This window comes from Ochotona princeps, chromosome 23, assembly GCF_030435755.1.
Source record: "Ochotona princeps isolate mOchPri1 chromosome 23, mOchPri1.hap1, whole genome shotgun sequence".
Classification (NCBI taxonomy): domain Eukaryota; kingdom Metazoa; phylum Chordata; class Mammalia; order Lagomorpha; family Ochotonidae; genus Ochotona; species Ochotona princeps.
In genome coordinates, this window is record NC_080854.1 from 31,577,539 (window position 1) to 31,603,592 (window position 26,054).

At 42.4% G+C, this 26,054-nt stretch overlaps 1 protein-coding gene across 3 annotated transcripts in view; it reads right to left on the reverse strand.

The window, feature by feature from the left end:
* Positions 1-1,387: 1,387 nt before the first annotated feature.
* FBXL7 (F-box and leucine rich repeat protein 7) overlaps positions 1,388-26,054 on the reverse strand; it is a 270,646-nt gene continuing 245,979 nt past the window's right edge. Inside the window, exons 1-3 of one of the 3 annotated variants that reach the window (XM_058680036.1) lie at positions 11,635-11,743; positions 6,314-6,925; positions 1,708-2,574 (exon numbers count right to left, since the gene is read on the reverse strand). In XM_058680036.1, coding sequence (XP_058536019.1) covers positions 1,838-2,574; positions 6,314-6,911 — 1,335 coding nt within the window. In that variant the 5' untranslated portion in view covers positions 6,912-6,925; positions 11,635-11,743 and the 3' untranslated portion in view covers positions 1,708-1,837. Of the gene's footprint in view, positions 2,575-6,313; positions 6,926-11,634; positions 11,744-26,054 lie in introns of those variants that run through there. The other 2 variants (XM_004583624.4, XM_058680038.1) reach the window with 2 other exon arrangements.

Here is a 26,054-nt window from a genome sequence, read left to right on the forward strand (position 1 = left end):
TAAGCTTTGTGGCCCTCACTAGATGAGGTTCCTCATCAAACGATTTTGTTTGCTCCCTGGCACAGTCTGACTGCATTTCCAAGATGATTGTGAGGTTGATGGGAGACTGTGCTTTTCACATAATGTATGAAAGAAACCCCAGGAGAGATGCCACCTCATCAGCCTGGTGCTCCTGATCACTCGGACGACAGTGGTCCATGGAAGCCTACAGTGGGAGTGCAGTTGTTGAGCAGTGACTGTTTGGTCTGTAATGGATATCCTGTGCTTGCATGAAGATGCAGAGGTTTGGGGGTCGGATAGGGGAACTCTGAAGGAGAGAGGGGCATGGATGGAGAAGAATTTGGAGAAGGTCATATACTTCTTAAGACAACTGAATTTCACAAAAACTAACAATAGAGTTTCTTCTGGGCACCTGGTTTCATAAATGAGGTTAGCCAAGAGATCTCTACCCAGATAGATTCATTTAGAATGTCATCCATTTACCATTTATACTTTGTAATGATACTAAAGTTCTCTTTCAAAGGCTCGGTTGGTGGACTAGCAGTCAAGCCTCACAGACGTTCGACACTTCTAGGGGAACGTCACTTACACCCGAAACCTGCTTTGCATTCAGCCATGGGGGGGAGGCACACAAGGTGGCAGGTGGCACAGTTAAATAAAATTTAACCCCAATAGGCCTCATGGGATGAAGTCTAGATGCATAGAGAAACAAACAGATGAGAAAGTGGAACTGCAGTCTGAATGACAAAGAAGGAAGGCGTCTGTCCCTCGCAACTGCGGGGCAGATGTTTCTGACGCCCGCCACATGTGCACTTCGAGTGGTTGGAAGAACTTGGGATGACATGCGTTCCCTGGTGCCTCTCCTGTTAACTAAAAATTTTAAGTCTTTTCTCCTCTTTGAAAATACTCAGGGAAAATTAACTTGACCGGGGGACCTGAGGGATTTCGGCATTGCTAAGATGATTCTGAGATCCCTGTACATAGAAACCACGGTGTGGAGCACACTGTGAGAAGATGTGCAGTGCTCAGGCCTGCAGCCACCCAGGGCGGCTCAGACAGACACACAAGGCTCCTCAGGAACTCAGTGTGATGGCTTTGGTCCTGCGGAATCTCCTAGAGCCTCTGTCACCCTTCAACAGAACCATCTGGTTTGAGAAAGGAAGATGGTCTGTGTATTCCAAATCACAGTACTTCTCTTTACTGGGATCTATGTTCCCTGGGCTTTGTAATGGGCACGAGCTAACCCTCCATCTAGGTGAACTCGGGTTTTGGCTGAGTCTGCATATCAACTTAGCAGCTGAGCCTGGGGAAGAAGACAGGTCTCTGATTCTCCGATGACCGTGGGCATCTCTTTATCCAGAATTTACTGTTCGATTTTGAAGGGTGTCATTAGGCCAATCAAGCTGTCACAAGAGGCGATCTGAAGGGCCATAGGCTTTCATACTTGGCTGTGCTGCTTTTGGAGGGAGGTAGGGGGAGAGAGGAATGTGGAACTTCAGCAGAGGAGGGGGGCATGGGGTAAGGGGTATTCCTGAAGACCCTGCATTTGGCCTGCCAAGATGTATTGTTGATGACAAAAGACACTACCCGAAAGTTGATCTGACTCAAAACACTGTTGGCTGTAACTGAAATCTGTCTCCCTCTCCCAAACTTTTTTCTTTGGGGGGGACCTCTGATACCCAAGAGAAAGTAGGAAACACAAAAGCCAGATTGCTAAGTGCCTTCTTGGAAGAAAGAGTGTTCCCAGTGGTGTTGGAACTTACACAGGCTGCTTTTAACAAACATTTTGTTGGGGGTCACATTGGAATGAACAGAACATGAGAAGAAAGCTGTCCCTTCAGAAAAAGGCAGGGTTGGTGTGCTCAATGACACAGCGCTTGCAGTGGCGTTTGACAAACCGCAGAGCCTCCACGGACACCTCGCAGTCCTGGACGTTAAGCATCTGGAGGTCAAAGCAGTTGGCGGCCACGATCTGCAAACCCTGGCCAGTGATGCTCTCACAGGACTTGAGGCTGAGCCGCTTGAGGTTGAAACAGTTCAGGGCCAGACACTCCAGGCCCGTGTCGGAGACCAAAGGGCATTTGCCGATGTCCAGAGACTTGAGTTTCGTGCAGTTCTTGGCGAGGTACTCCACGCCGTGGTCCGTGATGCCCTCGCAGCCCCTCGCGTTGAGGTAGCGCAACTTGCTGCAGTACTTGGCCACGTAGCGGATGCCCACGTCGGTGACCCGACCACAGTGGGCGATGCTGAGGTACCGCAGGCGGGACTCCAGCTTGGCGATCTCCCGCAGGCCGAAGTCGCTGACGAAGCGGCAGTCACTGACGCTCAGCTCCTTTATGGAGGTGCAGTAGATCACCAAGTAGCGGAGGCCCTCGTCGGTGAGGCGCACGCAGCGGCGCAGGTACAGGTGCGTCAGCTGCGTGCAGTGCGCAGCGATGGTGTGCAGGCCCTCATCCTCCAGCACGAAGCAGTCCGTCATGTCCAGGTAGCGAATGGAAATCTGTTTGCCATGCAAGGGGGACAGTTTAATGGAGGCCTCCCGCGTCAAGCTGATGCAGGTCACCTTGGAGCACCCTGTGCAAAGAGAGGGGACACATGCTCAGAGCAGCTGGAGAAAAACAGAAGGCTTGGGACATTGGGGCTAAGCCACACCCCTCCCCCCAAAACTTGGGGACACCTCCCCTTCCCCACCTAATGCCTTGACTTCCTACTGAGAGGAAGACCAGCAATGGGTTCCCCCGTGTTCATGTTATTAGGATTAAGGGAATTCACAAGCTCTGTAATAACAAGGATGAAGGTTCCAATTCCTGATCTATCGTTAGTTTCCTAACTTGGGGCAACTCACTCCTTCTGAGTAATCCTGTCTTAAAATGGGAATAGAGTTTGCTCCCTGCAAGGTAGTGGTAAAAAAATAAGACAATGCATTGTTTCTAATCTCCTAAAAATATGGGTGAGGATAAACTTCATCTCTACTATGTATCATACATAGATGTTATATACTTGAATGATATGTATGTAATATATGGAATATTTGATGGAATACATTGATTCAGTATGTATTTCTTTGTGAGAATATGTGTAGCATATTTACAGTATTTAAATAAACAGGTATCCATTGGCTTTTTATTACAGAATTATAATATATGTATGTGTTATATATATAAACATACTATTTGATACATACATGCTATGTAATTTCTGCAGTAGAATATAGATATACATAATTTTATTCCACCATGCAGACTTGTCAGTTAATTATAATATCAGAAATGTTAAAACAGGATGTGGGCATTTGGCATACTGGTTAAATCGCCTCTTTGGACAGTTGCTGCTATAGTGCAGCACCTGTCTTGAGTCCCAGCAACACTGCTTGAACCCAGCTGGAGACCCTAAGGGTCCCTGGCTGTGTGGGTACCTGGGAAGTGAATCAGCAGATGAAAGGGCTCCGTCTCTTGGGCTTTTGAATAAAATGAAGATAAAACCACAAAAAATTAAAAATAAAGTTTCTCCTGAATAAACAAGCATGAGAAAAAATATGATGCTCATAATGAGTCAAGAGAAAGGAATTTGAAAATATACGAGCATTTAATTACAAAGCCCAGTGACGCTCTATCTACACATTCATAAGGCAGATTCCCACCCCACCCCAAACTCCTGTGAGAAGGCGTCCCACAGTTCCTAGGAGGGAGACAGGAAAGCATACCTAGGCACCTGAACAGTAAGAAGATGGTTAAAAGAACTGCGTGGGTGGCAGTGGCATGCACACCACAGAGGCACCCCCACACCACTGCACATGGGGATGTGATGTGTTCGGGCAGACACAGGTGGTTCCATAACAAACCCACAGCACAAGGGTGAGACGTGAGCCTGGCAGGGTCATCTCAAAAGGGGCGCTGCGTGCCTGGCTGAGAGCTTGAATCGTTCCTGTAGGGTGTGGGCAGGAACTCGGGATTCCACATGAGAAAGTGGCTGGTAGTCTGAAAAGATCCCTCAGGAGGCAAGTGATGTGGCTTTGAGCAGCACGGCTTGTGAAGAAGAACGAGAGGATGAGATCAAGGTCCTGGGAAAGAAGAACCAGCAGGCCGGGATTCTGACGGTTGGGCCCAAAAGCTAAGGGAGAAACACAAGGGTGACACCCAGGTCCTCCGAGTGGAGAGGATCTGCCTGATGCCACTTCATTAAAGTGATTACACTTGGGGCTAGTGATGTGGCATAGCCAGTTATGCCCCTGCCTGTGGCATCAGTATCCCATACGGAGGCCTGTCAAGTCTCAGCTGCCCCAATTCTGATCCAGCTCCCTGCTAATGTTCCTGGGAGAGCAGTGGAGGATGGCCCAAGCACTCAGGTCCCTGCACCCACGTGGGAGATCTAGAAGAAGCTCCTGGCTTCAGTCTGGCCCAGCTTCAGACATTGTGGTTATTTGGGGAATGAACCAGCTGATGGAAGCTCTTGTTCTTTCTCTCTCTCTCCCTCCCTCTCTCCTTGTCTCTTTGGAATTCTGACTTTTAAATAAAAATATATCTTTTTAAAAAATCAATCACACTTGGTATTTTGAAAGTGGATTGGTTTCAATGTATCTCATTGATGCCTAAAAACAGTATTAATAAAACATGTATAACATGTGATAATGATTTTTTTAAAGCCTGTAAACAGTTAGTTGTGGTGACTTTGAATTATCTGAATACGTAGTTTTCAACTGCAATGGAACAGGCAGTTTTTTCTTCTGGGAAAAATGATGTTCCATACCAGTCATCACTTCAGTCTTTCCAAGTCGGGTTTACTGGCCCCGGGAAGGTAACCTGCTCAGAGACTAGCAGTGACATGAAGGAGCGCAAGGAGCGTGACATCAGCTTTGGCGGCCTTCTGCTGGGTCAGCACAAACTTCCCGCTGGCTTAGAGCTGACGGCCGCTGGAAATCCACCCTACAGACTGCTGTCTTTCTGATGCGTTTGCCCGAATCGGGGATTCTGTGCTCTGACTTTGGCAAACTACAGATCCACCAGGGTCAGTCTCTGTGTACACAGACCCTTGGGTGGCTGAAACAATCACTATACAAACACACTGCAAGCTGTGAATTCGTCAGGTCGACCTCGAGGACAGTCACCAAGGCTTAATACTGGTTATCAAAGAGTCAAGCGAGATTACCGAGGCTGTGAGCCCGAGAGCTTCCATTCCAAACAACAAAACTGGTTTCTGGATTCCTGAGTTTCAAAATGATTCCAAAGACAGGGCACAGTAACTCACAGTCCCTGGTAAAAACCCAGACATGAATCACTTTCTAATGTGAAGAAACAAAAGAAAATGAGGTGTTTATAAAATGTGTGTGCTCCTGGAAGGATAAAGGTCCTAGTTTCTTGCATTTTATCATCATCATTACTGTTATTATTATTATTGTGGGTGTGTGTGTTTATTAAAGAAGAAGGACAGCTAGAAAAAAGCTGTGAATTGTCCCAAATCACAACACTTTGAAACTTATTTCCACTACTTCATAATGCTTTTCTCTTTCCCGAATCCCTCAGAGAAAAAAATGTTAGGAGCCCCCATCCTGCCTGGGTTTCCTGCTCCTTCCTGCCAAGGCTGCTCTAACTGCACGCACGGACGGTTGCTCTGGCTTTGTCCTGAAGTCGGCCTGAGGAACAGTGAGCTGCCTTCTAGCCAGGGCAAGGGTCTGCCAGAAGTAACGGACTGTATCTGACATACTCTCAGATGGCGGCTTTTGAAAAGGAGGGTAAATGAGGGGCTTCTGTGGGAGGCTACCCTCCGCCTTCCACTTGTGTAAATCCCACAGTCTGTTTATTCCCCTTTCACCCTGGGTTCCACTCCCCAGCTCCTCCCCAACCTTCTCCTAAGACTCAGGCCCCTCAGGTCACTTCTTTCACTCCTGGCTGCATCTCACACACTCCAGCCTCGGTAGCACTCCTCTCCAGACCACGCAGCAGATGACATAAAAACAGGCTGTTAGTTCTGCCAGATCCCCTTTTGGCGCCAAAGTGGCAGCCTGGACTTCAACTCTTCCTGCCTGAGATGAGCTTTTAGGCAAAGCAGCCATGTTGTGATTTCCATCCATTTTTAAAAGCACCGAAAGAGAAATATTAACCAAAGGACTAGAATAAGGCTGGGGCCCGGTGCAAGCGCCTAATGGCTAGATCTTCGCCTTGCATCCGCAGGGATCCCATATGGACGCCGGTTCGTATCTGACGACTGCTCCCTCTCCAACAACCTGCAAGAAAGGGACCCTCCAGGTGGCTACATTGCTAACTGCTTTGGGATGGTGCACTGGGAAGGACCTTTGCTGGGGTGACTTCCTTTTTACCTGACACGTCCAGGTGCTCCAGATTGGGGCAGAGGGACACCACGTCGAAGACGGCCTCGTTGGAGATGTTGTAACAGCCTGAGACTTCCAGGCGCCTCAGTTCAGGGCAGCACTGAGCGATGGTGTAAAGGCCGCGATCTGTGAGCCGCTTGCAGCCACTCACAGTCACGGTCTCCAGCATGAGACAGACGTTGGGCGTGTCCTGGCAGAGCCTGCGGGTCAGCACTTTGAGGGCGCGGTCCACGTGGATGGTCTCACCCGTCAGGCGGATAGTCCTCCAGAGGCGCGGGTCCCAGGCCAGGTTGTACCAGCGGCGGCACACGCGCGCACAGCGGCACAGCTGGTTGGTGGGCAGGAAGGAGAAGACGTGCACCATGCACTGGTCGGGGAGCCGGTCGATGCTGGCCTGCTCTTTCTGCGGCCGCGACGCCAGCCGGATGAGCGGGTGCGTGAGGCGGGTCGGTGGCGGGGAGTGGACCATGGCCACCGTCTCCCCGGTGACGGAGGAGGAGGATGTGGACGAGCCTCTTCCATTCTGAAATCCTGGCAGAGTCGGGGGACAGATCAGGGCTGGGCTGGGCGTGCTCAGTGTGCGCATGCTCAGGTCGGAGTCTGGCAAAGGACAGAGAACAAAGGTTAGAGTGGTGACCCTGGCAGGACCCTAAGACGGACGGAGCGAGAGGACTCTCACAGGGGACAGAACTCTCATTCTAAGGATTCACACTCCTGCTGAGGTCCTCCGCATAGGCGGGCGCACACGCAAAGGTCACCCATTCCAGAAGGCAGCCATTCCTTGAAAACCCCTGCCAGGGTGGGCAAAATGTCAGGCGGGTGACCACATATCGACTACTTGAAGCTTTGCAGGCCACGTGGGTTTTCTCTCCTCCGCAGTGAGCCCCACCGGCTGTGGTGGGAGCAGGCACTGCGGCAAACGACCAGTAAATGCTTGGCCTGGCTGCTTCTCATTGTGTGGTGACCTCCAGTCTGCGTTAAGAGTGTACATTACAGCTTCCAAGTTTCAATGTTTCTATTCTGGGGAGAAGCCTCCTCCATTTCGATTACAGAGACCAAGGGCTTTCAACTCTTCATACGATGGGGTCGGCTTGTCTACCAAGGCAGACCAATGGAGTTTCTTCAGAAAGAAACTGCACAGGGGTGCCCACCACACTTATTGTGATGCCCTTTGCCCTTCCCTGCCCCACTTCCAGAACCCTGACTTCCGCGTTTCCTGACGAGTACCCAGGTTAGGGGAGCACCCCACTCCCTGTGTCACCCCAAGTTCTTGACTGTCTTATTAACAATCTCTGCTCGATCTTGTATCACGAATCTTACTCTGCTTTTGGAATCAGGAAGATCACTTGGCAGAGAGGCCAGCAGCTTTTAAGTTTATAAAAGATCAAGGTTTCTTTATGATACTCAGGAAGTATGCCCATTCCCTCCCTCATCTTAATACATGAGAAATAATTTACTCTCCTTTGAAATATATTAACATATTATCTATAAAGATTTTTACATACATACATAGATCTATTTGGGAATAATCTATTTACTTTCATAGATAAGCTTACTCTATAAATAGTCAAGTATATTTATAGATTTTATATATACGAAGAGAAAGACACAGAAAAGGCATCCAAAATACAGATTTTTTTCATTTCTGAAAGAAGTGACTTGAACTGATAATTTCTAAATCATTTCCAGTTATTGTTAAGATTTACTGATTTTTATTGGAAAACTAGATGTACAGAGGAAAGGAGACGTGAGCTGGTTCGCTCCGCACACAGCTGCAGCAGCTAAGCCACAGCACCGGGCCCACAGCAGTCTGGAAATGAGGACACGTGTTCTGGGGATGCACTGGCCATTTTATTACAGATTTTTTCCATTGATGGTTTTGTTTTCTTTTTAAACAAAATTATTTATTTTTCTTGGGAAGTCAGATATACAGAGAGGGAGAGACAGGGAGGAAATTCTTCCGTCCCTTGATTTACTCCCCAAGTGGCTACACCTGCTGGTGCTGAGCTGATCCGAAGTCAGGAGGCAGGAGCTTCTTCCGGGTCTCTCATGTGAATGCAGGGTTCCAAGGCTTTGGGTCATTCTCGAGTGCTTTCCCAGGCCACAAGCAGGGAGCTGGATGGAAAGTGGAGCAGTTGCGGCACAAACAGGGGCCCATAAGAGATCCCGGTGCGTGTAAGGCGAGGTATTATAGCTATTAGGCTATTGCACTGGGCCCTTCCTTTCTTTTTAAATTTTGTTCTTTACAAAGTCTGCAAAAGACTGAGAATGGCATACACCTCTTTCATGGAGCGTTTCTGAGATATGACCATGCTCCCTGTCCCAAGTTTTCTTGCTGCAACACAAACCCCTTTCCCGGCTGAGTGCACATCCTGACTGCTCTGAGACTCTTCCTGGTGTTCTTTAGAAAACATCTGTTCTCTTTTAAAATCCATACCCCTTTTCATATAAACATTTCTCAATTCATCTTTTCCTGATCTAATTAACTGTATCACTTTTCTCCAATGTGTGTTCTTCTCCATACCCCTCACTCTCTTGTCAAGTAACATGGCAGTTCTCTGTAGGTAGACTATGAACCTTAGTCCAGTGGGGCATGGCCATGTGGCTTGCATTGACGAGTGAATGTTAGAAGAAAGCCAATGTTGTTGTTGGACTTGACCTTTCCATCTTCTATCACCGTGAGAGAAGCTTGGCTGGTGAGTGAAGACCCATGGCCTGGACAGAACTGCTCCCAACCTGCAGTGTAGAGTCTAACTCAGTTTAGTCCAGCTTTATTCAACCAGTGCCTGGATGACATATGGATGCCTGAGCTAGAACAGCTAACTCTTTTAATCCCCTAAGTTTTGGGGTGACTTGTTACACAGCATCACTGTGGCAAGAGATGATATATATACCTTCTATTACACTAATAGCTCCTTTGGGACAGGGATTAAGTCCTTTCCTTATTTGTATCCTGGCAGCCCCTGGTGTGGTTAATGGTGTATAGTAGGTATACAACAAATGGATCGAATTACATAGAAATACTTACATGTTTTTTTGAAAAAAAAAAAAAAGCAATTCCAGCTTGGCACATAGTTTTCTCAATCAGGTGGTATACATACTGCATTTTAAATCACTCATAAGAAAAGAAATACATGTTTCTTCTGTTACTAGCAAGAATGAGCACTAGATCCTTTTGGAAATCCAATTATGATTTTCAGAATTTCTACCCGGGCTACCCTTCATGGTACTAACTGTCATGTGTACTCAGAGAATCGACTCTCAAGTCCCTGTTCTTCTCCAAACAAATGAGCAACTTATTTCAGGCCAGGAGAAAGGCTGCCTTGGGCTCTCGGCTGGGACAGGTCAGCAGCCGTGAGGGCTTTGGGATAACGCCTCCTGCCTGAAGGAGAAGCCATTTAATAATGCCCTTCAGAGACAGGCGTGGGCCAATGGGCCGGAATTACCCTGGATATAGGGGTAAATCTTTACTTGTGTCAAATATAATGTTGTTGTCAGTTATGAATATGTAAGATCCAAGAAAAGAGAGAGATGAGAACATCGTAGCATGTGAAGGCAAAATGGCAGACTTTCAGGAAGATATTAACAATCTTTCGCAACAGAATGATCCTATTGTTTGCGTTTGGGATTAAGATTGTGTCATCTGTGCTGTTACTGATTCTCATTTCACAGATTTACAGGCACAAAGGAGATGACTGATTCATTAGTGGCTGATTTAATACATAATACATAGTAATACTCCTGCCTAGTCCAGGTCTAGAAATGAAGTTACTGTGTTTGACCAGATTACAGAGCAGACATCCCGGCCAGTCTCCCTGCACTGCGGCCCCGTGCGAGCAGCTGCACAGCACGCTCTGCTGTCTCCAATCGCTGGCATCTTCCAGGGACACAGAAAATGGCTCTATGCAGATCATGTCCAAAAATGGCTCTATGCAGACAATGTCCACAAATCACACAAAACCCAGCATGGAAAAGGGAAAGCAAGTTTGTCAGAGTGAAAGAAAAAAGGTTTTTTTTTTTTTTTTCAAAAGTCCACAATAAGGTCATAAATACAGAATCTCCCAATAGTGGAACACTTTTCAAGGAAACATTATTTTTAATGAGCTTTTGGGTTTTCTCAAAATGCATGTAATCTTTATTTGACACAAAGATGATCCTTAAGTCAAATAATTATAATTGCACTTTTTTTTTTAGCCTGGCACATTCATCTGTTGACAAAATGAAGAGACAGTGGATACTTTGCAGTTTAAGAACTTTTGGCTCCATTAGTAATTAAAAAGGCTTTCAAGTATGTAAATTGTGTGGGAATAATGTTTCATATTCTTAAATTACTTTTACTGTGTAGAGAATATGGAAAAGCATAGCTGTCTTTTTCAGATGGAAAAATCCTATAAACTTTTTTTTTTTGCCCCCAGGGTTCCAGAGGGCCTGGAAGTTTTATATTTTTAGTAATTACAGTATCAAAAATATTCAGAGCATCGCAGACATACATGCTTATTAGACACATTTTCTTCGAACTAGAGGGCCGCTTGTTTTGTACAAGTTTTTATTTTCAAACCACTGCTGTTTACACTCTAGGAAGTCATATTTACATTACTCTGGGCTTTCAAAGTCAAAATTTACAAAGCTATTCTGTGTATCCCCCTCTGATTACCAAGACTTTTGTGCAAGATGCTTTCCATTATAAGTTGTCTTTCTCCTCAAGAACTCTTGCCATAAAAAGCAAGGTTTCTTTTCTTAGCTTAAACTTAATCTTAAGAAAACAGATCGATAAAACCTAGCTAGCGAGAAAAAAAATGCAATTTGAGTGCTCTTTTATCTTCTTGTTTTATTTCAAAATATTTTCTTTTCATGTGATTCCAATCATATAAGCACCCCAGAACTTACTTAAGGCATCAATTCTTATCAAACACAAATGCAGGTAGACAAGGTTAATCTTGCATTTCACCTGGAAGGAGTTATCTTCAGAATACAAAGGTTCATATCACCAGGAAAGGGGATCCCAAGGACCAGGGAATGGCCAGTCCCATAGGGTGGCACTGTTGTAACTGCTGTGTGGAAACATAACAAGGGCCATGAGATGTCTTCAATGGCAGGGGCAGATGACCCCTTCATGCTTGAACTCGAGTTTCCCAACCCTGGCCTAAACCCTGTGTGGCTTCTGTTAGCCTTTAGCTCTTCTAGGAGGGAGTATTTTAAACCACAACATTTTACAAGCCATAATATAATTAACAAAATGCACAGAATGGCATCTATAGTTAATTTTGCCTGCAACATGGACATCTTGAAAATTCTTTCAGAAAACTCACACCTGAGCAGAGATCGGGTGGCTTCAAGACACTTTGTGATTTGAGATGACAGTTCACCAGAATCTTGACGGCTTTGTGTTGGGTTCACCAGATATGTCTTAGAACTCTCCTTTTTTTATCTGTAAATAGTGAACAGAGGTGCCCTGCATTCCTGACAGTGCTACTTCAACCAGAGGCTGTCTTTCCCATAGACAAGGGGAGAGTGTTCTATGGCAGTGTATGTTGTTTGGAATCCCTTCAAGCACTCCCTGCTCTTCCTTTTTAGTAGAGTAAAAACAAACAAACAAACAAACAAACCAAACCAAAACAAACAAGAAAAGGTTTGGGTTCGAAATCTTAGGCAAACAGTAGTATTCAGCTACTATTTGATAATGATTTTACTGTTTATTATCTTTTTAATTTAAAAACCACCACTTATGAAATTATATTGGTTTTTCTAACATATTTGGTTTCAAAATAATACTTTAAGTTTTCATTACCATCTTTAATTTATTTAAGACAGAAAAAGATAGGGAGTTAGGGATTTCTTTCTTCAAAAACCTAAGAGCTAGGAAATCATACCAGATCTCTTCCGTGGATGGCACACAGAGAGTGCCCGAGTTATCACCTGCTATCACACAGGGTGGGTGTTAGCAGAGGCAGTACTTGAACTCAGGTACTTCGATAGGGGATGGGGCATTCCAGGCAGCATCTTTATTGTTGTGCCAAATGCCCACTGGGACTTAGAAAAAGTGTTAAATGGATATGGCAGAGGTGATAAGGAGATGCGGCATAATTCATCACAGTAGAATGCAAATGTCCTAAGCTTAGGAGTCACTGCTGGGGCGGAAAGAGCACTGAAGGCATTGGCTTGTATTCCTACTTCTCTACAGCTTGAGACAACATCCAGTAAGGGCTTCATGGACAAAATAAATAAATAAATAAATAAAGTTCCCAGTCCTTTTGCTATGGGAAAATGTTAAGGGTTTTTGATGTTCTATTAGGGAACCTTGAAGCTCTTTGTTCCTAACTTTCAGCTGAATGTTCACCATGTGCCAGGCAGCCCTTGTACTAGTCATCCCCCAAGGAGGAAGTCCATTTATTATGAAATCCTCTCCAAAACTCAAGTCTCACAGCACATGCCCATCTGGTTCTCCCAGCTCAGGTTTCTCAGATTAACCATGAATTCTCAACCATCACTCAAGTCCCTGGTAGGATGTGTACTTTACCTGTCCAGCCTTCTTGGATCCTCCCAGGCTAAATTACTTAGCCACTTCTGGACTTTCCATTGAATTCAAGTATGTCTGCATCACTGCCCTTTGCACTCAGGACTCCTCTCCCAGGAGACTAGGAGCACTTCAAGGCCAGACAGTTCCTCATTCATCTCTGAGCCAGTCTACACCCAGGAACCCAGCAACTGCCACACTAATGCACCAAAGGGAATGAGCTTGGCTTCAGGTTCCTTTTGGTAACACTGGGAAATAATTCTAGAAACTTCCGGCAAGAATCAGATGTTTCAGAAGGGAGAAGCTGGACCATCTCTGTATTCATCAACATTTCATTTTCAGATCTTTGCCTCTCCACTTAATTTAGGCTGAGGTAGCATACACACTTCTTTGAATAACATTTCCCTACTCAGAAGTTATTTAAAGTGACACCTACACAAACAAAAATAATCTAATACAGCACATACCAACTACAGTATCACAGAGCTTTATGTGTAGTGCTTTTTGCTTCATGGTACCTGCTGCTATAGATTACTTACAGTGCTGGCTCACTTTTCATAACAGTGCTACATGAAAACTGACAATAATGATGAAGGGATTATGCTAGTACACTGACCCCAAATTTTAAGATGTATTCCTCTTGTGTTTGGTTACCTAAGAGGGAATGCAAACTCTTCTTCTCAATCTTAATTTGTACAATTAAGTTTTATAATTGGAAGCGATTTTTCTTGATGGTGTAAGAGAGGCAGTATTTTTAAATTCCCTTTCCTTCAGGGTGCTCCTGGATAGCTTTGCAAAGCTTGGGAAATGGGCCAACTCTGGTCTTGACAAAAAGAAACAAAGAAATTTCCATGAAAAATCTGGGACAGCCACAATTTTCAACCCTGAAGCTGCACTTTAAATGGAAGCCTTAACTGTCTTCCACCTTAAACCATTAGATAATTTTTTCATCTCATTTCCCCATGAATAGTCACAAAACTCCATCACATGCATCTTTTAGAGTTGGTGGATGTTATTGTATTGAGTTTGTGTCCTAGTGAAACAATCAGGATCTGAGATATTTTTACTTCACAGCCAAAAATAAGTCCCACAGGCAGCAGGAGTCAAGCTCACAAAATCAACTTTCAAGTGAACCAAAGAGATATCTTTACCAAACATGATTATACTAAAGATCAACCATTTATTAGAATTTTCAGAAGCAGTACAAATCTCCAAATCTCCCTAGTATGAAAATGTGATCTGTTATGGAAATTGTTTTTAATATTTTATTTCTTTTTATTGTAAAGTCAGGAGCAGAGATAGAAAGGAAGATCCTCTGTATAATGGCTTACTCCCTATGCAACTGCAATGGCAGGACCTGAGCTGATCTGAAGCCAGGAGCCAGGAGCTTCTTCTGGGTCTCCCAGGCGGGTGCAGCGTCCCAAGACTTTGGGCTGTCCTCAACTGCTTTTCCAGTCCACAAGCAGGGAGCTGGATGGGAAGGCAGGCGGTCGGGATTAGAACCAGCACCCATATGGGATCCTGGCGCGTGCAAGGTGAGGACTTTACTGTTAGGCTACTGCGCCGGGCCCTGTTGTGGAAATTCTTAACTGCAAATCTTTTAATGTAAAAATATGTAAAGTATAAAGCTTATAAATACATCAATATAGTATAGTATAACATAATATCCCTGGTACAGTGCAGCATTTTATTCTTCCTATATTGTCAAATACAGAAAAGAACAAATAGAACAAATAAAGGGGCAAATTACATTGAAATATTTATTTCTGTTTGTGTGTAACAATGCTGCATCTTGTTCACACAATGAAAGATAGAATGACCCAAATTTGTAGCGAATTCTGGCAGTTTTAAAGTATGGCTGCTATAGTAAATTACTGGGCATTCTCAGTACTTGAATATGAACATGTGCACAGCGAAAGCAAAAAACATTGCACTTCATAAGCACCGCAGCTTAAGTGGAAAATGCAATATCTTAGAAAAGCCTATGTTTAAAATTGGCAAAAAAATTATTTTTCTGCTGAGAGTCTCTTTCGCCCTGCACCTTTTGGGTTCTGGTTCTGCGGGAGGGCACCTGTTCTTTTCTGGCATCCACTTTGCATGGGGCGTTTCTGAGTCTACTACAATCCAAGTTTATGAACCTTGAGATGCCTTACATCCATTCCCAAGGAGTGACTTTTCCGAACAACAGACCCAGTTCTAACCAATGCGAAGACTAGCTTTCAGAGCATCCTAGGTTTTGAGGTGGACTGCGTGTTTAACTAATATAAACCCAGCTCTGGCCTGACCACTTTATTTTTTCAAAATCAAATTCAAGCACTTTTAAAAGAAGCCCTCATTTTAAAGGGAAATTAATAACAATATTTTGGAAACTCATCTTCAGAGCATAATTTAAGCAAATTGAGTATTGTTGGCAAATCATTCTATGACAGTTGCATAATAGATCTCTGTAGAATAAAGACCTTTCAAGAACTTTTCAAAGTTTCTGTGACTCAATATTGTATAATTTCTTGGTCAAGTTTCTTTTTGGTTTGCATCTATTGGTAATAGCTCTTAATCTAAATGTATTTGTATCAATGCACAAGCAAGAGCAGTTTTTTTGTTTTGTTTTGTTTTTTAAGAGTGCATAAACATTCATGTGTGAGTGTAGGCAACACTATGCAGAGAGGTATCTTTTGCGACTATGACAAAGAGTTGCTTAGGAGGAGAAAGAGTGGGAGGAGGCCAGAGAAAGACACAAATGCATGAACTAGAAGCCAAAAAAACAAATGGAAGTTTCCACTAGAGAGGGTATGGTGTTCTAATTTAATGTACAACTGAGATGGAGTTCAATGTAAATTAACATTTCTGGTGCTCAATCCCTTAGGTGGATTCATTTGCCTGCTTTAGTAAGCTTAAATTTATTAATTTATCAGCAACTGGTTTGAGTTTTATTCAAGATTTTTTGCTGAAAGGTTCATTTGGTTTTTTAAGTATCATCATGGTAAATCAGTGAAGTAAATGATCATCAAAAATACAAAAAAAAATTCAGATTTATTCCTCTTGAAATGTAGCAGAGGTTGACCAGATGGAAGCGTCCAGACATGCATTGTTTGGTTTGTTCAATACAAACTGTCTTGAAAGAGAGTCCTTATTCTGAGCCGTATTATTTTCAGGCAGGCAGTAAGTTAGTGCTTTTTGATAAGAAGACCAAATCATAAAATGGATCAAAAAGGGAAAACAAGATGAAAATGACTGTTTTTCATTATGAACAGAATTATGAATATATTTTTGTTTTAGAATTTGTTTATGTCATTTTAAAAGAAATGGAATACTGTTTTCAGCTAAGATACTGCTTGGTGTGTTGGTTTATGGATTACAAAAGTATAAAAACGATTAGAGCAGTATCTTGCAAAATGGTCAACTTGGTTCTTACACGCATGTCACAAACAGTGTGAAGATAGGTCTATGTCAAGTGAATGGTCAGTATGATAAAAAGAGAGAGAGAGAAATACAAGCTACAAAGAGATACTTACACTTTAGACATTCTTCTCTGGACACTCATGTTAACTAAACAGCACATACTGTTTTCATTATTAAATAAAAAAAAAACACTTAAATACAGTCAAACAGCCATGAAATAAATATTTCCATCCCCAGAGGGAAATTTAGGAATTCACGAACATCATGACCAGGATAAATGTGCAAGATACGAGACATGTAGTTTTTAACCTACCTTTATTTTTCAGTTGTGTTTCTGAAAATGATTTTGATTTTGCCCCAAATTTTCCTTTAGCAGTGGAAAGGAATCTCACAATGTGAATTGTATAAAGACCAACAATACAATCAGAAGGAACTCATTGCAACCATAGCCTATCTAGCACTTGCTCATAATAAGAAATCTCTGTTTTTGCCAGAGAATCCACAAGGGGTTTGTAATTATCCCTCTTTAGAGTTTGGCACTGCTATATAATCAAAACAGAGAACAAAGAGCATTGTGCATTCACATCAGGGTCCGAAGTGTTGTATGTTTTCATTGTGAATGAGTATACAAAATGTCAAAAAATGGTCTGTGGCAATTTATATTTTACTAGCAGATAACCTAATATGAACAAATATGGCTTGCATCTTGCAAATATAACAAATCATAAATTATATCTTTAAATCAGGGTTGCCAAGAAAAATAATTCTTGAAGCAGTCCTATGACCTTACTGATAAAATTAAAATATAAAAACAATAGAGAATTGTCTCTTTGAATATTCAGAGAAGCTAACAAACTGTACCTTGGAATGTAGCAACTAATATAAGGAAAGTAGGGGTTTTGCATTTCATAATGCCACTCTGAACTTTGATACTTAAAATAATGAGTAGTTCTTCAACTCTCCTCTTTCCTTAAACTATACAAATGCTTCCCCAGGGCCCAAGGTGTGGTACAGTGGTTTAAGGCACCACCTAAGCTGCTCGCTTTCTATATTAGAGCACTTGCGAGTTTCACTTCTGGTGTTGCAGCAGATGATGGCCCACATACCTGGGCACCTGCCACCCAGGTGGGAGACTCATACACAGATCAGGTCTCCTGTCTTTAGCCTCGCTATTGAGGCCATCTGGGGAGTGGACCGATGGAAAGCCCATACCTTTCTGTCACTCCCTCTCTGTAACCCTGCCTTTCAAATAAACAAGTCTTTAAAAAATTAAATATAAAATATGTATCCTCTAAAAGTGACATACAATGAAAGCCATTATCCACAATTAAGATCTCCACATGATAAACTGGAAGAAAATGCGAAGATAGAAAGACTTTGCCACCCAGTGCTAGACTTCCTTGAACAAATTAGTGGCATTCCTTTCTCCAATACGTATTACAAAATTTGAGTTACAGAAAAAAGAGAACTACACAACTAAGGCACTTACTACATTGAAAAGATTTCATATATGATTCATGGAATAAAGTGTGGTGGAGGGATCCTTCAGCTGATGAGCTTCAAATCACAACTTTTAAGGCACCTGTGTCTTTCTAGACAGTTTCCTTTTCTCACTCATGTATTCCTAAGATGCTACACGTGGAGTTTAACGCATGCTTTGACATAGACTCCACATCCCAACATCATCATTTGGCTTGTCTGGCTCTCCACCTGCTGAGTATTTTGCAGGTGGCTTCTGGAAGTCATCACAGTGGTGGTGACTCTGCCTCTCCCTCCCTAACACTTGAGCCTGGTCAGGTGGTGGCAGCCACCCTCACCTTCACAGAGCTAGCTCCATGGGGATGGCCTGAACCTTCAGCAGCAGCAGCAAAATTTGTCAAGAGGCTTTGCAGTGCTCTCATGGAGAAAGGGTAGCAATTGACTCAACATGACATTGACTGAAAATAACCAAATGACCTTCTTTGGATTTCTGAAGCCAATTCTAATATTGCTCTCGATTTAAGAGGTGTGAAAGAACTGTATTGCTGTCTTCCAAACTGTGCCAGGCTGACTTGAAATCCAAAAAGGAAGTCAGAAAAGCATCTCCTAAAGAGGAAGTGCTCCACTCACATGGGGACAGTTTTGGAATGAACACTCACAAGTTCAACCACACTTTAGGGTTACAAGAGCAGAAAGGAATACCTCTCATGTGGAAAGGTAAGTCACCCCAAATTCTTCAAGTCATGTGGACACTGGTTCTCTTTTTAATCAAAGCATCTGAGTTATTCAGTTGTATTCAGTCAATGGACTGGCAGTAAATGGTAAATATATGCTGACTTAAAACATATCAGACCACTGAGATGATAATAATACAATTATGCACTGCTTAACAGTGTGGATATGTTCAGAAAAAAATAAGTTATCAGGAAATTTTGGCACTGTGGGAATATCAAAGCACCATGACAAAGCTAGGCTGTGCATTATAGAAAAGTTCACACTATTTATCCTAGGGCTGTGATGAACGAGACACCATGAGGTTAAACTAAACACAAGAGAAGTTTGCAATCTAGAGATGCAGTAAACAAGAGACACAAGGCTGCTGCCAGCATAACATGGCATACTGCCCGTAAATATACTCTCACTGTAAAATAATGATAAAAATATAATACAGTATCTGCGTAACCCAGAAACACAGTCATTTATTGTCAACTATTATGCCTTATATAAAACTGTATAGGCTGCACTTTCAGACACCTGACAGCACAGGTTTGTTGGCATCAGCATCAACACATGATGCTACGAACTCACTTGGTAACAGGAGTTTTTCAGCTCAATTATAATTTCAAGGAGTCACATACATATGCCATTGTTGAAAGAAACATTACAAGGCACATAGACATTAGTGCAATGTTGGGAGACATCAAAAATTTGGAGCGTCCCATATTGGGGCATACAGAGTCTTTTTAGGAAAATAAAACAAATATTCCACAGATTAAACTTCCCACTCCATTACAATTATTAAACATACACTAAAAGGGGGGCTACATTTGTGTGGAACCAAGACAAACCAGCATAAAACCAAAGCTGTGCACTCTCACGGCATGGCGGGGGGAGCTGTAACAAGGAAAGATACACCTGGGGAGGAATTCTCCATCTAAAAATCTAGAAAAGGAATAAGGTGGCAGGTTTATTGGGATGCAATGCTTATTGATCCTACTTAAATGCAGTTTTTGGCAAAAATATCAACCTATCACCTCTAACAGTCTGAACAAAGCAAGTTAACAGTTATAGGAGAAAATTAAAACTCCTACTAGATATCCGTATATTTGAATGGATTCTAACCTGAAAAGATAAATATGTACTAAGACATGGCATATTTAGTGCCTTGTTCTGGTTGTGATTCAGACATCTTTTTTTTTTCTTAAAAGACTTATTATCTATTTGAAAGGCAGACTTACAGAGAGAAAGGGAGGGTTCATTCTTCCACCTGCTATTTCACTTCCCAAATGGCAGCAGTGGCGGGACTGGGCCAAGATGCACACAGAAGCAGGAGCAGCTTCTGCAGATCTTTCACTGGGTGCAGGGAACTAAGAATTTGGGCATTTTCATTGCTTTTCCCAGGTGTATCAGCAGGGAGCTGGATCAAAAGTGGAGGCACTGGGTCTTAAACAAGTGTCCATATGGAATGCTACCATTGCAGGGGGCCACAGTATCACCCCCCTCCAAACATCCATTTGAGGGCAAAAATTTCCATGCTTTACTTGAAATTTCGTGATAGGATCTGACTTTGTCTCCATTGGATGCTTGTTTGCTTTAATGTCCTTCACTTAGGAAGAATCATGTGAAGAGATAAAAGATGAGTTATTAATTGAAATCAACCACCAAGGAGGGAATGTTTAGTACATTGGGCACCCATTCCTTATTGGAGTAGACTGTATATCACAGCCAAGTTCCACATGAGCACAGATTCCCTATCATATGGTAGTAGAAGAGGGTGGTTTTGTAAGGTGTTGAGGTCAGGATGACACATCTTTTAAGAATGAGATCAGTGCTTTTAAAGAGACTCCAGGGAATTCTACTACCCCATTCCCAATGTGAGGACACAGCAAAGGGCTACCATCTGTGAACTGGACAGCAGACTCCGCCACTTCCTGACCCCAAACTGTGAGAAGTCAATTTTTCTTGTCTATAGGCCACACAGAAGTGGAATCTTAGTTACAGAAGTCTGCAAGGACTGAGGCATGCATTGAGTTGTGGTGATGTTTTTGTTCAGGTTTCTCCTCTGAGTCTCCTCATAGTTTTGATTGCACCAGATCAAATAGTATTACTCCTCTGACTTTGCCTAATGCGTTGATATAACTGTTTCCCAAGACATAAGAATTACTGTTAGCCAAGCCAGGATTTTGGCACGTTTTCTCAACTCATTCAAACAGAAGTATAAACTTATAAAAAATGTTTCTTCAAATCTATTATCTCAGAAACAGCTCCTTTTCCATGTAAATGATCTCAGATGCTGTCATTTCCATCGGCAGAATGCTTGCCTTCAGAACATTAAATTAACAGTAAAAATTATATATTGATTGATGTCATGTTAAAGGGTGTTCACACACACATATTAAATACCGTCACCTCTGTACATACAATGGTTAACCCAACCAGATATCAAAGGGCTTAAAAACAAAGAAATTGCAACTATACTGAGCAAGTGTAGAATTTTTGTTACTATTCCCTAAACAAAAGAGTGTAACAGTTATTTACATTGCATTAGGTCTTATAAGTAATCTAGAGAGGATTAAAATGTGCTGGAGGATGAGTGTAGGTTCTATGCAAATACAGGCTGTTTTATACAAGGAACTTGTGCGTCTGCAGATTTTGGTACCCGTGGGGGTTCTTGGAACCAATCCCCTACAGACACCAAGGAATGACTGTATACATTATAGAGTATATAGATCTTGCATACATGTCTATATATATTTATGTGTGTGTAAACTTATATCTATGAATTATTCAGTTCTTTTCAAAAACAAAAGAGAAAAAGAATCCCTATAAGAAGCAGAAATCCTTGGCCATAAAATAAACATTTGACAGGAGCTGCAGAGAGTGACTTCCCCACTGAAAGAAAACAAATGGAAGAAGTGGTATTTCGAATGCAGTGAGATTGACTGCATTCATAACATAGCTCTAGATTTCAGATTATCTGTAGGCATAATGGATGACTTGAGCCAAGAATATGGTGGGTTTTATCCACCTGTCTATGGAAATCATTTCTGGTAGAGAATTGTATGCTGCGATCCATATTTTTAGCTTAAAGCTAAAGTCTAAATTTTACCATAAAAACATTTCTCCATTGTTTTCTGTGCCCCAGGACAACTGTGTTCAAACCAAGGCACAAATCTTTGAGAATGAGTGCTGCACTGAAACTCTTCCCATGCTGTTTGGTAGGTAGAATACCCCTCCCCTTTACTCTCTCTCCGTCTCTAACACACACACACACACATCTATTATGTGTCTGTCAATCAAGCTAGCTGCTGGCTGACACTGCAATAGCATTAGAGATTACTGCCAGGTTTATACACTACTGTTGCTCATTGCTTCTTACTCACGCTTTCAATAAATCCACAGAATTTACTGTGATAAGGGAGAAAGAAAATGGATCATTTCTGCTCTGCTAGAAACAGAGTGTATAGGCAGGTGAAGTTCCTGGCTGGAGCTGAGTTCACCCTGTGAGTGTCCATGCTCTGCTTGCAGGTGTATCTGCTTTCTCCTGGTTCAGGTGCAAAAGTTATGCTGCACAGGCAGGAGAGGGATGCTTGTGTTTAGGCAATTGTATAAATGGGATTTATGCGGAGCAGGGTGCATGCAAGTGGAAAGCCAGATCTTGTCCATGATTACTACTTCTGCTCTATTGCATTCTCATTGTTTGTACGACTCAAGTTTGTTACTCTTTTCTAAATCGAATCCATTTCCACTGGAGTGATCTTAAAACACATCCACCACTCACTCACTGTCTTACTCACTGATTTGCTATCTATTGAATAAGAACAAACTGCTTATCTCTCCACATTAGACCTTTCATGATATTCCAAAGAATTTTTCTATGTTCTTCTAGAACTTCCCTTGTGGTGACCTCAAGAAAAACTGAACTATTCTCTATTTTCTGGGGCATGATCTCTACTCTCCCACCTCTGAGCTGCTCCAACATTGTTCTTTATAATTCTCATCTTTATTGTGAATGTATACTGTTGCTTTGAAATCTTTTCAGGTGTGATACAGGCTGTCTGATTCATGGCGTATTTCCTGGAATTTTCAAATATAGGATGCAAGCCTCATTTCAGCCATCACACCACTTTCTATTTTAATTAAGACATTATTTATCATCCTTCTTACTGCAGTGTAAATTTCATGATGATGAGTGTCCTGATTATTTTATTCACAGCTATTTTTCCCACATCTACAAAACTACCTCACATTTAAGAAGAAAATACAGTAAGTCTTTTGTTGGATTAAGGAGTCAATTAATATAGAATTCAGCACAAGCTCCTTACAAACTTTCTTTTTATCTTCTGCAGCAGCAAGGTAAATGTATGGATGCCATGGTAAATATTTATTGAATTTACAAGAATTTCCAAAATTATGAAAATTGCATTTATACTATAATTTATAAAGAACCTGTTGGTATGTTAACTTTCTTGAGATTTAATGCCTTCAGGTGGACAAGACAAGTGGTTTTTGTTATTTGTGTTTTTCTGTTTCCAGATGTTAGTTTTTAAGACACACAGCCATGGGGAATGGACCAAAGAAAGGAGTGTTAATTTTCCTTTGTCAATAAAAACAGGAGCAAAGGCCCGGCATGGTATTCTAGTGGCTAAAGTCCTTACCTTGTATGTGCCGGGATCCCATATGGATGCTGGTTTATGTCCCGACAGCCCTACTTCCCATCCAGCTCCCTGCCTGTGGCCTGGAAAAGCAGTGGAAGATGGCCCAAAGCCTTGGGACCCTGCACCTGCATGGGAGACCTGGAAGAGACTCTGAGTTCCTGGCTTCAGATTGACTCAGCACCAGCCGTTGCGGTCACTTGGGGAGTGAATCAACAGATGGAAGATCTTCTCTGCCTCTTCTCTGTATATCTGACTTTCCAATAAAAATCAATCTTAAAAAACAGGGGCTAGAATAGCCTTTCCATTCAATTTTTACCTGGAAGGATCAGAGCATAAAGGAAGTAGCAGAAGCTAGTCTCATCAGCATAGCAGCTGGAAGACTGGTAGCAACCATCACTGCAGATCCTCTAGTGCCATGGCACAGCTTAGCTTAAAAGGCTGTCATCTTCCTTCTGGGTGAGATCTCCCTGCCGCAGCTGAACTGTGATACGGGCAACGGCAGAGACTCTTTCGAAGGTCCCACTGGTTTCTCCTCCAGGAACAGGTTTCAGGAGTGAGTAATGAGACAGATCAACAATTGTAGTATTACGTGCCTCGCTGTCTAATCGTTACTCTTCTGACCTAACATCTAAGGTAAAAGCATTTTTTTTTTGAAAGCAGGAATAGCAATGCCACATTGCTTGGAATTCATGAAAAGGATTAAAAAGTGAAGAAGAAAACATATAGCATTGGATAAGGTCTAAAATACAGTGAACATTTATAAGTAGCTATGCACTAAACTATACGCTGAAGATACATATATACATACTATACACAGACACATACACTCTGCACCTGCCATGGGCATTCCTTCACCCTGGTTAACTAGAAAGATCTGAGTTGCTCAGTGTTTTTCTGAAAAACGTGAGCTTCTGCTTTGCAGTGGGGAGGATATACGGAAGTCATGTGCAATCTCTCTGATAAATCACCCAAACCTAGGTAGGGTTGTTTAGAGATGTATTAGATAAGCTAGATGGTTACTTTCAGAACAGAAGAATGAGCTCAGTGTGCTCATCTTCAGCCATGATATGCAAAACGGTGCTTTTCACTGGCCTATAGCCAGCTGCTGCCCACCTGAACGCACACCCCAGTTTGCTGATGGTGGTCTACGCCACTCACTGTCTCTGGGACAATCATGGCCCCTGATCCCCTTTTTTATGCCTGTTTGCTGAGTTCAGATGTAGAGAGATGAAAAGTATTCCAATAGACTTGAACAAAGGAGGAACTGTTAATGAAGGGATGCCGAGGGGCTGCGCAGAGGGGTAATTCAGTACTATGTGAAGCCTGTTGTAGACTTACGCGGGATGAAGACCTGTTCCTGCCATTGCTAGTGAAGGGAAATCTGTACAGGCCAAACAGAGTGGTGATTGACATTGGCAAGCACTCTATCTCCTCAAAAGGTTTTCCCCTAACCTTACTGATGTATTACATGGTTTCAAGATATTATTGTATAAAGGTGGAAATCAAAGGAAAAACATTCCTTGGCATTTTTGTTAGCTTTTAATGGGAAACTTGTAGTGGAAGCGCTACAGTCAGTTCATCAGATCTTAGAAAGCAAAAGGGATAGTTACTGTTAGTTCCTGGATGATATTACAGTGCAAATTAGTTTTAGTTGCTACAAAATCACTTTGTGAAAGCTAGGGGAATTCTGAAATAAAGCATTCAAGGATATCCTGGGTGTGTGGCCCCATTCCACTCTGTCAAACACAGAGGCCTGAACAGTTGGTTAGGAATCTAAATGTCTGACTTGGGGTGGAGAGGATGTACAGATAATTCCAGAAAAAGTCACCATGAGTGTTTAAAACATTAGCATTTCCTGTCTTTTCCACTGAAAACTAAAATGTATATTTCAAATAATTTCATAGATATTCACACACAGCAACGATTCCCAATTTTACCAAAATAATCACATGAGACATTTTGAAAGTCCACAAGATAATTACTTTATATCTGACCACATATAGAGTGCAGAGTGATGATGGTCATGACTGGCAAGTTAACAGTCTAATAAGTGCATCTACATAGTTATTAGTTCATCATCTTCAGGGATAGTTCTGAGCATAACCTAGACATGTGCATGGTCAATATTTACACTTTCCAGACATGTCATGATGGTATGGGGTCATTTCCAACAACAGCTGTGCAAATGGTTGATGTTGGGGTACTTTCTCAGACTTAAACCTCCATTTGGCAATTCCTACATATGTGCAAACAGTGAAAATATGTTCACTTTTGATATGTGGGGAGAATACAATTTGGGATTTAAATGTCAACCCGAGGAATCATCCCTTCTCTGGCTTTCCCGTCCACATGTTTTCCTGCCTTTCTCCTGCACAGTGACAATGCAGACTGTACGGCTTTCCCTCAAGAAATTCCCAGAGCTTGCTCTTTTGTGCTGTCATAAACATAAGGAGTGAAACATTGGCTGGAAATGTAAACTTGGACGAAGCTTCCAAAACACAACAGAACAATTGGTGGTCTTGTCAAGTCCAGTCCTTTAATTGGACAAAACCAAAGCCTAGACTAGGCTGCACTGTTTATAAGGTTCATCCTCATATATAAACGGCTTTTAAAAATTATGGGAGACCCACGTTTATAAGTGCAATGAGTCTTTGTTTAGAAGAAGCAATTTATCTGTCTCTTGAATTGGTAAGCTTTTTTCTTTCCCCTTTCCCACCTCAAAGTAAAGCAAAGCACTGCTTTGCTTTCAGTTGAGGCTGAGCTACAATGAACTTGTATTCACTGTGTTCAATGCAAAGACAAAGCACTTTAAATCATTTTAGAGTCTTAGATCAGCAACATTGCTTTGTGAAGACACATGGTTATGTGGGCACACACACAAACACACATGCACATACAGAGTTGAGCTAACATATGTGGCTTCCAAAGTTTTGTTAGCAAAGGCTTTTCTCCTTGGCTA